Source organism: Salmo trutta, chromosome 14, assembly GCF_901001165.1.
Source record: "Salmo trutta chromosome 14, fSalTru1.1, whole genome shotgun sequence".
In the NCBI taxonomy this organism is placed as follows: Eukaryota; Metazoa; Chordata; class Actinopteri; order Salmoniformes; family Salmonidae; genus Salmo; species Salmo trutta.
The window spans coordinates 39,577,788-39,590,341 of NC_042970.1; the positions used below are offsets into that span (position 1 = coordinate 39,577,788).

Consider the following 12,554-nt stretch of genomic DNA (forward strand, 5'->3'; position numbering starts at 1 on the left):
AGGATGTGGAACTTGAAATGTAAAGGATGTCATGTGAATATCTCACAGCTGTAAAACAAATTTGTTGTTTATCAAAGTCCTCAGGTTGATGTAGCCTACTATTTGGCTATATGCTACAGTAGACTAAATCCACTTCATGCAGTGATGTAAGATTATACAATATACTTAAGACAGGCAATATAGGCACACAGGAATGTCTGTTTTGTGGGTTTGTTTGTTTCAAGGCCTGTGTGGGAGCTATGGCAAATCAGTCTAACTTTACCCATTTGAAAGCTCCTGTGGTGGATTGAGATTTTCTCAGCAAGTCGTTTGCATTTTGAATTGACCATCAGTGGAATTGCCAGTGCCATATTGTCATATTTGACTGTCCCCTAACGGATTGAAATAACTACAATCATGTGAGGGCAAAGACACATTGTTCCATAAATTGCCTGTTAATTGAGTGTTATTATTATCAGTCCGATGGGTTCGCTCAGCGGAAGCGTTTTACTCAGGACGACACGCAGTGCATTGAAAAAATGTCAGAGCAGCCGTGCAAGTAGGCCTAGGTGTGTGAGGAGAGAAAGACTGTCGAGGGACAATAATGGCACCATACCTTCTATAATCATCGCGATACTACCCCACTGAACATAATTACAATGATTTGTGCTCTCCCAATTCGCCCTTGTATTAAAAAATATTGCTGAAGGCAAGTCAGGCGTGTATGAGCGCGAGGCAGGGAGGGCCGCTGCCGCCGTGAATGGAGTGTCGTCCCGGGGGACGCTTGGAGAACAGACCGTGGTGTCACACCAAAGAAAGCCAACTCGCTCCCTCCCTCTCACCCTCCGCCGGGCCCCGGCCATGCCTGCCGTGAGTGTGAGATTATATTAACGGGCCATTAGAGCAGGGCCGAAAGCGCGGGAAGTACGAGAGGAACTGCCTGTGTCGCCTTTGTTATTTAATGGTTGGCTAACGATTAGGTGGAGGGTCCATGCATGATAGCCACATAATGAAAACAAATCGGGCGACATATACTCATTGGATGTCACAGACGTAGGCCTAGTGCATGTATAGACTGTAGCTATTAGGCTACGTCATTAAACTACGTTGGCTTTTAATTTGAGGATATTGAACCACAAAGAGAGGTGGGAACACTCACATTTTATCATATTAACGTTGTCTACTGTGTAGCACATGACTGTATTTAGTCCTGAAAGACTAACTATTTTCGCACCAAGAACATCCAGCGACTCCTACAATGGACACAATGGGCTTTGCCACCTGTTTCGGTGCCATCGACAGTGACACCGCACTGAGGGTATAGGCCTAGTTGAGTCTGCCTTCAGCACTATGGACAACAGCTAAGATGGGGACTGGAACTTGGAATCTAAAGAATGGTGTGACTCTCTCACAGACAGCTGCACATCTGCATGAGCAATTCTCAAAAGCTCTTACTAAGTTCCTCTGACCAGGCTTAAACGGTGAAAGCATCAGGCTGAAAACCCCGTTTTTTTTAAGCCACATGTAGATCAGTGAATACATGAAGGAGAGGAAGGACGCTTAAAAAGTATTTGAACAGGTTTAGAGAAGTCTATCCACATATCATACAGAGTACATCCCAAATTGCACTACTTTTGACCAAGGCCCATAGAGGCAACCACAAACAGACAGCATGCCAACAGCATGTCCACCTGATGGTTTTCTGTTTGTTAGTGTTGCTGTTTCTGCCTATATGTGGTCCTGTGTTGCCGTTTAACAACATTAGTTTTCTCTTCTCACCTCACTGATCAAACGCATAATAGAGATGTGTGGGAGGAACCTCCCACAGTCTTCATAAGCAGGTGTTTGCAGTTTGACAGCTGTGTGTCACGTGAAAACGCAGTAGTGTGTGCCATGATGTGTTTGTGCGTGGGCTGACTGCTCACGTGCAACAGTTGTACTGTCAGCGTGAAATGCACTTGGGCTTTGCTTAGTTCAGTTCTCATTTGGAAGTTTTTCGGGGTATAAGGGGAAAAAATGAAGTGGGTGATTGATCTTGAATTAGGCCTAATTACTTCAGAGTTTAATTAACTATTGCTAACATGCCTGCAGATTTAAAAAAAAGCGAGGTCAGCCTATAAGTCCAGCCACAGCCGTCATCATTATCATCAATTAACTGACTAACTCTATTCGAGATCTGAACACGTAATGTAGGTGCACATCATATAGTATACTTCAAATCAGTCAATTCCTCAGTCAATTGCTTGATTACTGATAGTATACAATGGACACGGTTTTCATTACATTTAGGGGGGTTCATTTTAAGGGGGTCCATTCGGTAATTATTCAGACCCCTTCCCTTTTCCCACGTTTTGTTTTGTTAAAAAAGTTCCTCATCAATCTACACACAATACCCCGTAATAACAAAGCGAAAACAGGTTTTTAGAAATGTTTGCAAATTAATCCAAAATATAGAAAACAGAAATACCTTATTTACATACAGTACCAATCAAAAGTTTGGCCACACCTATTCATTCCAGGGTTTTTCCTTATTTTTACTATTTTCTACTTTGTAGAATAATAGTGAAGACATCAAATCTATCGAATAACACATATGGAATCATGTAGTAACCAAAAAACTGTTAAACAAATCAAAATATATTTTATATTTGAGATTCTTCAAAGTAGCCACCCTTTGCCTGTCACATCCTGACCAGTAAAGGGGTTATTTGTTATTGTAGTTTGGTCAGGACGTGTTTGTTTTATGTGTTTCGGGGTTCCAGTCCGGAACCGGCGCAGCCAGAGTCGCCCTCCAGTCCGGAACCGGCACAGCCAGAGTCGCCCTCCAGTCCGGAACCGGCGCAGCCAGAGTCGCCCTCCAGTCCGGAGCTCCCAGAGTCGCCCTCCAGTCCGAGGTCTCCAGCGATGCATATCAGCCCGAGGTCTCCAGCGACGCGTATCAGCCCGAGGTCTCCAGCGACGCGCCTTAGCCCTGAGCCTTCAGCGGGGGTGGACAGGTTAGGTTGAGGACTAAGGCCGGAGCCTGAGCCACCTCTATGGTGGAGAATTGGGCAGGGGGGGTTGTAGCACAAGAACCATCGGTGATGGTGGCCACCCTCCCTTCCCTCACATTAGTTTGGGATTATTTTTGTTTTGGGATTTATTTTTGTGGTTTTTGTTTGAGGTGCATCCGGGGTCTGCACCTTTGGGGGGGGGGGGGGGGGGTACTGTCACGTCCTGACCAGTAAAGGGGTTATTGTTATTGTAGTTTGGTCAGGACGTGGCAGGGGGTGTTTGTTTTATGTTTCGTTTTTTTTTGTTAATGTTCTATGTTAGTATATATGTATGTTCGTTCTAGTTTTTCTATTTCTATGTTTAGTTTATTGGGTTGACCTTCAATTGAAGGCAGCTGTTCCTCGTTGCCTCTAATTGAAGGTCCTATTTAGTAGGGGGGGGGTTCCATGGGTTTTTGTGGCTAGTTGTTCCGTGCGTAGCTGTGTGCCTCACAGGACTGTTTTTCGTCGTTGTTTTGTATTAAGTGTTTATTTTGGTTTTCTTCTAAATAAAGAAGATGAGTATTCACATTCCCACTGCGTTTTGGTCCCATCCTTACGACGAACGTGACATTGCCTTGATGATAGCTTTGCACACTCTTGGCATTCTTTCAACCAGCTAGCCGGTAATCACCTAGAATGCAATTTAATTAACAGATGTACCTGGTTAAAAGTTAATTTGTGGGATTTATTTTGTTCTTAATACATTTAAGCCAATAATTTGTGTTGTGACAAGGTAGGGGTGGTATACAGAATAAGGCCCTATTTAGTAAAAGACCAAGTCCATATTATGGCAAGAACATCTCAAATAAGCAAAGAGAATTGACAGTCCATCATTACCTTAAGACATCAAGGTCAGTCAATTCGGAACGTTTCAAGAACTTTGAAAGTTTCTTCAAGTGCAGTCGCAAAAACCATCAAGCGCTATTATGAAACTGACTCTCATGAGGACCGCCACAGGAAAGGAAGATCCAGAGTCACCTCTGCTGCAGAGGATAAAATTGGAGTTAACTGCACCTAAAATTGCAGCCCGAATAAATGCTTCACAGAGTTCAAGAATCAGACACATTTCAACATCAACTGTTCAGAGGAGACTGTGTGAATCAGGCCTTCATGGTCGAATTGCTGCAAAGAAACCACTACTAAAGGACACCAAAAAAGTAGAAGAAAAGACTTGCTTGGGCCAAGAATCACGAGCAATGGACATTAGACCTGTGTTAATCTGTCCTTTGGTCTGTTGAGTCCAAACTTGAGATTTTTGGTTCCAACCGCCATGTCTTTGTGAGATGCAGAGTAGGTGAACAGAGGATCTCTGCATGTGTGGTTCACACCTTGAAACATGGAGGAGGAGGTGTGGGGGGTCCTTGCTGGTGACACTGTCTGTGATTTATTTTGAATTCAAGGCACACTTAACCAGCATGGCTCCCACAGCATTCAGCAGCGATACGCCATCCCATCTGGTTTGGCTTAGTGGTACTATCATTTGTTTTTCAACAGGACAATGACCCAACACACCTCCAGGCTGTGTAAGGGCTATTTGACCAAGAAGGAGAGTGATTGAGTGCTGCATCAGAATACCTGGCCTCCACAATCACCCGACCTCAAACCAATTGAGATGGTTTGGGATGAGTTGGACTGCAGAGTGAAGGAAAAGCAGCCAACAAGTGCTCAGTATATGTGGGATTTCATAGTTTTAATGTCTTCACTATTAATGTAGAAAATAATTCAAATAAAGAAAAACCCTTGAATGAGTAGGTGTGTCCAAACTCTTGACTGGTACTGTAAGTATTCAGAACCTTTGCTATGAGACTCAAAACGTAGCTCAGGTGCATCTTGTTTCCATTTTTCATCTTTGAGATGTTTCTACAACTTGATTGGAGTCCACCTGTGCTAAATTCAATTGATCGGACATGATTTGGAAAGGCACATACCTGTCTATATAAGGTCCCACACTTGACAGTACATGTCAGAGCAAAACCAAGCCATGACGTTGAAGGAATTGTCCCAAGAACATAGTGGCCTCCATCATTCTTATATGAAAGAAGTTTGGAACCACCAAGACTCTTCCTAGAGCTGGCAGCCCAGCTAAACTGAGAAATTGGGGGAGAAGGGCCTTGGTCAGAGAGGTGACCAAAAACCCAATGAGCTCCAGCGTTCCTCTGTGAAGATTCGAGAACCTTCCAGAAGGGCAACCATCTCTGCAGCACTCCACCAATCAGGCCTTTATGGTAGAGTGGCCAGACGGAAGCCACTTCTCAGTAAAAAGGCACATGACCGTCCGCTTGGAGTTTCCCAAAAGGCACCTAAAGGACTCTCAGACCATGAGAAAATAGATTCTCTGGTCTAATGAAACCAAGATTGAACTCTATTCGCCTGAATGCCAAGCGTCACATCTGGATAAAATCTGACACCATTCCTACGGTGAAGCATGGTGGTGGCAGCATCATGCTGTGGGGAGGTTTTTCAGTGACAGGGACTGGGAGACTAGTCAGGATCGAAGGAAAGATGAACGGAGCAAAGTACAGAGAGCCCCTTGATGAAAACCTTCTCCAGAGCACTCAGGACCTTAGACTGGGGCGAAGGTCCGCCTTCCAATAGGACCACGATCCTAAGCACACAGCCAAGACAATGCAGGAGTGGCTTCGAGACAAGTCTCTGAATGTCCTTGAGTGGTCCAGCCAGAGCCCGGACTTGAACCCGATCGAACATCTCTGGAGAGACCTGAAAATAGCTGTGCGGTGACGTTCCCCATCCTACCCGACAAGCTTGAGATTATCCGCAGAGAAGAATGGGAGAAACTCCCCAAAATACAGTTGTGCCAAGCTTGTAGTGTCATACCCAAGAAGAATAGAGGCTCTAATCTCTGCCAAAGGTGCTTCAACAAAGTACTGATTAAAGGGTCTGAATACTTATGTAAATAAGGTATTTTATATATATGTATATATATATATATTTGAAAACCATTTTGATTTGGAGTATATATATATATATATATATATATATACATTTGCAAAAAAATCTAAAAACCTTTTTTTGCTTTTTCATTATGGAGTATTGTGTGTAGATTGATGGGGGTGACTGAATCCATTTTAGAATAAGGCTGTAATGTAACAAAACGTAGAAAAAGTCAAGGGGTCTGAATACTTTTCGAATGCACTGTATATGTGTGTGTGTGTGTGTGTTTGTTTGTCAAGATATATCCCAGCATTCAACTTAGTCTATAGCATCAGATTGGCACATGTAAGTGGAACCTGGAGCTGTTTCGAATGTTGTAGCCTTCCCTCTCTCTTTGCTGCCCCTTCCCGATGTGCCCGTCTATCCTGCTCGGCGGTGCTCCCAGACTTCCTTCTCATCAAATACATCTACATCAGAATCTGAACAGAATAGATGCCTCCTCGAGCTCTAGGCTATACTGTGCGACATGTCTTCGACTGACACATCCTAACATTCCCTGAAACATATTTTAGCCACCGATGTTGCCTTTTAACTCGGCTCGAGGATTTCAGCACCAGGCACTGTCCACCTACCCGCTATTCAAGCGGTTCAAGCTCCTGTTGTAGGTATTTAGGTGAATATTCTTCGAATGGTTCTACACCACTTTAATGGCCTTTCACTCCAAATCAAAATGGTTTTCAATCAATCAGTGTTGGTTGCCTATTGGGGTATATTTTGAAAGGAACATATGGTAGATACTGTGTATATATATATGTGTGTGTGTGAGAGAGAGCAAGAGAAAGAGAGAGAGTGTACGACTCTCGTTAGTCAGCACCTCTTCAAAATAATTGGGGTGTGCGTCAGCTCATGCTTTTTACTATATATATATATATATAAATATATAATAGCATACTATTATTATTATTATTATGCCTATTATTTCCCTGCAAATGTGGCGTGATTTACACTTGGTTGACTATTGCACAAAGAACCGTACAAATTCACTCTTTTCTTTATTTATAAACCCCCTTTCTATTGGTGGAACGTACCAACGGGAAGGGGTAGAGAAAAGCCTGTGTAACACAAACATCGAGTTATAGTGGTTCCCCTTGTTCCATACCTCCCCGCAGTCCTTGCAGCTCTTGAGCTGGCCCCGTTCGTTTAAACCGAGAACACCCATACAGACTTCTCAATGCAAAAAATAAAAGGGAATCCAGAAGCAGGGACTAGGGGAACGAAAGGTGTAAATAGAAAGCGAAAGCTCTTGGTCTCTCTCTCTCTCCCTCTCATCTATTTTACTAAATGAATGAATGAATTATTAACTAGAACATAAATACAAGGAATCACGCCTCCACCGGGACCAGCAGACAGCTCCAAGCCTTTGATATTCGTTTTAGCCCAATGATACATATGTATACTTATCCATGTACATATTTGCCTTGGTAGGACTAGAAGCAGGACCAGCAAGGCTTTTTTGAATAACATTTTTGACCAATACTTCGGAAGCTTCTACACAAGGCCACCAAGATTGCGCTGCTGCTGCCGCCGCTGTTACCACAACTCATTGCCGGTCCGAAGATGGCAACTTTAACGAACGGACAGGTGGATGGCACAAACGGGCTAGTGAACGGATTAAGCCACAGTCCAGCGGGCTGCGGGGGCACCATCCCTATGAAGGACCACGACGCTATCAAACTGTTCATCGGGCAGATACCACGCAACCTGGACGAGAAGGACCTCCGGCCGCTCTTTGAGGAGTTTGGCAAGATCTACGAGCTCACCGTGCTCAAGGACCGCTTTACGGGCATGCACAAAGGTGGGTTGAGCCTACTACTCGGTCAAAGAGAGAGCGGGATCCCCATCTTCATTCTCTTTTCTCCTCGGCTCCCGTCGCCGTTGCCTGTCACGAATGTCTGTCCATGGCTTGCAGTCTTGTTCCCCCTGGTTCGGGAGACAGGACTGACACGTATTGGACACGTGTGGTTGTTGAATAGTATTACTTGCGTATTTTTATAGTAGTATTTTTGTGTCATTTACTATTGTAGTATACTCTCGACAGGTTTCATGTTATCGGAAAAAGGAATAGTCCATTGCTATAGTCTGGATTCCGTAATGAATATTGAGACATTTCAACTAACATATACATGTATTAATGTGCTGAGTTATCCAGGCATACAGCGCTGGCACGAATCAAGACAGCTAATATTATGTAACAATATTAAGAGCAAGTGCCGTTCTCTTGTATCTTTCGACGTGTATGCTACGTGTTAAGAGTTAACGAGTCACACATATAGTCATTGTGCATTCATTCACAAGTGCAAAATCACCCTGCTTCGATGTTAAAACATTTCTCGAATATACCCGTGGAGCCCGTGGCTTATTGCCCACGGCACCTTGCACTCTGTTGCGCGTGATGGCAAGTTTCCTGCAATAGGAAAGAGGGAGGGAGGGGAATTGTATGTGTGTATGTGTGTGTGTGTGTGTGTGTGTGTGCGCGCGTGCGTGCGAGCTCGTGCGTGTGCGCGCGGGCTTGTGTATGATTTTCTGAGCAAATGTGACCAACATTTGAGATTTGACATAATGCATTCTACAGTATTCCCTACCTAAATCCATTATATGTGGTCCACCCGCCTACCTACCATATGTCATTGATGTTATGCTCTAGTCTAGTGCCTGGCATCATGCATGGAGATGTTTTGTGTTTTTGGAGACAGGTGTTTGAACAACCAGCTTATACATAGAGAGAGGACTGAAGGACTGTGCGTGTGTGTCACGCGTGCGCGCGCTCGCGTGTGCAAGTGCGAGATCATATCCTACCTATTGATATGCTATACCCTTTGAGAACTTGTCAACCCTTCGGTATTATAGTAATGATCCAGTTGTACAGGCAATATGAATCATCCAGAGTATTGATATTACAACAAAAACTAGCAATAGATAACATGAACAATACATCCCATGTGGGTTGACAATTCTGGACATTACAGTGAACTACAAAATCAGTAATCTGTAATCATCTGAAAATGAAAAAGCACGTGTATAGTTCTTCGATTGAAGGGTTCAATTGATCTGCAACACCTGGAGGGCATTTTCAGACTCCACAGGCTCACTTCACATGGGGATGTTAAAGTACAAACAGAGCTAGTGTTTCAGCTTTCCAATCCTGGTGGTATCCCCTAACCCCCGACCTCCCCCTATCCTCTGTTAACAACGTGACATTTTGCATGATGATGAAATACAAATAAATCAGGAAGGAGGGAGGAGGAGATTGTCGGGGAAGAGGGAACCAAATGGAAGAGTGTGAAGGGGAAGAGGAGAAGGAGGAGAGAGAGGAAGGGAGGAGGGGGGAGGGTATATATTTTATTAATAGCCCAGCTGTAGTAGCGATTCCCTGTCTAACGGTTAATCATGCGTGGCCCGTGAACTATGGGCGGCCACGCCGGGTGATTCTAGGAACTGTCTCCTCACAGCGATATATGGCCTGGCCTCACAGGCAGCTCCCCCCCCCCCCCCCCCCCCCCGTTTCATTAGTGAGCCCCCCTCCACAGCACCGCTCTAATATTTTAACTAGCTGGAGGTGCTAGCCCTCTCATTGGCTAGCTGGTTGGCCAAGACGTTATATATACACACTCCTTCTCCCAGCCAGACCAATATCCCTACACCTCCCCCCAAACAGGATGTTTGTCAAATGTTTTTTTTTTTTTTTACTTTAAAGTTGCTGTCAGGTTATGTCTGAATGTTTTAACTTGAGTAAAGAATATTTTGGTAACCTTTTACTTACAGCTAACAGGTATAATGTTTGTTACTTGTTATAAGCCTTTATAATATGTTATTAGACTGCTTATAATACTTGACAGTGTCATAGATAGGAAGGTGTTATAAGACCTGCCGTAAGGTGTCATGTCCAACCATGATCTCATGTCAAGTAACCGTTGTCTTGACAGAGGTAGCGGTTTTCATTTTGACTGTACTGGCCTAGACAGACTCCCTATGTCGGTGACATAGCATGGTTAACAACACGTCATTGTTTTCATCATATTTTGGATACATCTACAAGCTGGCAAAACGTGTGAATGGCAACTTTTTCCAATTGTGGTACAAAATGTAGTCCAAAAGATGTATATCAAACAAGGGCAATGTTGATCTATAAACAACTTAAAGGTTGAAGTATTGGTATTAATACTGCAAGAAAAGTGAACAACACTAGGGTCTGAGAATATTTGCAGCCTTTTGTCACACTATAAAAAAAATGTGTTGACTCAACTAAAAAAATCAAGGCAACCAGCTGCAATACAATTTCTAGTTTGCTCAACAAAATAGCATTGAAGTTGATTAAACTTAAAATATCAAGACAACCAGCTTCAATACGATTTATAGTGTACCCAACTTTTGAGCATATTAACTGAACCAACATACATTCTTAAGTTGAATTCTATGTTCGCTCAACTTTTAATTTTACGTTGATTGAATATAATTCAACTTGAGAATTTATTCAGCCTTATTTGTGTATTTCCCAGTGTGCCTTGCCCTTTGATTGAATTGTAGTTACCACCCATTAGTGGATTTTATAGTGACAGAAACATGGTTGTTGAATTCGCTGGAATTCAGTCCTGTAGTCTTCACTAAGTGAGTGTCTATCAAGTTCGCTGACGACACGACAATGCTAGGCCTGATCACCGGCGACGATGAGTCAGCCTACAGGGAGGAGTTCAGTGACCTGGCAGTGTGGTGCTGGAGCAGCAACCTCTCCCTCAACGTCAGCAAGACCAAGGAGCTGATCGTGGACTACAGGAAATGGGGAGGTGAGCACGCCCCCATCCACATCGACGGGGCGGCAGTGGAGCAGGTATACAGCTTCAAGTTCCTCCGTGTTCAAATCACTAAAGACTTAAAATGGTCCAGACACACACGAACAGTCGTGAAGAAGGTGCGACAGTGCCTCTTCACCTTCAGGAGGGTGAAAAAGTTTGGCATGGGCCCTCAAATCCTGAAAAGGTTCTACAGCTGTACCATGGAGAGCAAATTAACTGGCTGCATCACTGCTTCGTATGGCAATAGCACCACCCTCAATCACATGGCGCTACAGAGAGTTATGCGGACAGCCCAGTACATCACTGGGGCCGAGCTCCCCGCTATCCAGGACCTCTATATCAGGCGGTGTGAAAGGAAGGCCTGGAAAATCGTCAAAGACCCCAACCACCCAAGCCATAGACTATTTTCTCTGCTGCCGCATGGCAAGAGGTACCTGTGCGTCAAGTCTGACACCAACAGGCTCTTGAACAGCTTCTATCCCCAAGCAATACGACTGATAAATAGCTAACAAAATAACTACATGGACAAGAGTTTCCCTTGTATCTTTATTGACCTTTTATTTCAGTATTTTACATTGTCTCTATGCACAGTATTTTACATTGTCTCTATGCACACTCACAGGGCCCTGCACACTCACACACACTGTCACTCCAACACATACAAACACTCACTCATTTGCTCACTCACACATAATATGCACATATGTTTATACGGACCCTACACACCCACACTCACTTGCAAGCTGCTGCTATTTTGTTTATCTTATATCCTGTTGCCTAGCAGTGGTGGAAAAAGTACCCAATTGTCATACTTGAGTAAAAGTAAAGATACCTTAAAAGAAAATTACTCAAGTAAAAGTGAAAGTTACCCAGTAAAAATTCTTATATTAAGCAAACCAGACAGCACCCTTTTCCTGTTTTTTATTTACTTATGGATAGCCAGGGACACACTCCAACACTGAGACATCATTTACAAACAAAGCATTTGTGTTTAGTGAGTCTGCCAGATCAGAGGCAGTAGGGATGACCAGGGATGTTCTCTTGATAAGTATGTGAATTGTACCATTTTCCTGTCCTGCTAAGGATTCAAAATGTAACGAGTACTTTTGGGTGTCAGGGAAAATGTAAGGAGTAAATTATTTTCTTCAGAAATGTAGTGAAGTAAAAGGTGTCAAAAATATAAATGGTAAAGTAAAGTACAGATACCCAAAATAACTACTTAAGTACTACTTTAAAGTATTTTTACTTAAGGACTTTACACCACTGTTGCCTAGTCACCCTACCCCTATACATATCTACCTCCATCATGTCAATATCCATGCACATGTAAATATGGTATTGGAACGGACTTTTTAAATATTTCCTGTGTATAGTATGCTTACTTACTTATACAATAAAGTATTTCTTATTCTTATTTCTCGTGCGCTTTTTTCTAGTAATACATTGTTATTGATTATTGCATTGTTGGTTTTGAGTTTGTACTACTAAGCTATATGGAATTGTTTGATATAAAAAAAATGTTATGAGAAAATATTTTTGCCCTTACTGCTATTAGCCCAATGACAGATTCACTACATGGAACAACAGATAGTCCCCCCAAAAAAATCTAAATGAAGTTTTTTCTGAAGTGTTTGTTCTATGTCTGAGAGATAAGAAAGATCAGAAAACATATATATATATATTTTTACATGTATTTAACCCCTTGTTTTTGGCACTAAACAGTCTAAGCCCTGTCTAAGCCGTGGGAGGAGGGGGGGATCTACTAAGTTACATATAATTGTTTTAAGAAGGCCATACC

General features: G+C 43.0%; 1 protein-coding gene across 14 annotated transcripts in view; it reads left to right on the forward strand.

Annotated features, from left to right (window-relative positions):
• Window positions 1-7,154: 7,154 nt before the first annotated feature.
• Window positions 7,155-12,554, forward strand: part of celf4 (CUGBP, Elav-like family member 4) — a 107,373-nt gene continuing 101,973 nt past the window's right edge. For all 14 annotated transcript variants that reach the window (XM_029775776.1, XM_029775785.1, XM_029775777.1 and 11 more), the window contains exon 1: window positions 7,155-7,761. In XM_029775776.1, the coding sequence (XP_029631636.1) occupies window positions 7,524-7,761 (238 nt within the window). In that variant the 5' untranslated portion in view covers window positions 7,155-7,523. The remainder of the gene's footprint in view (window positions 7,762-12,554) is intronic.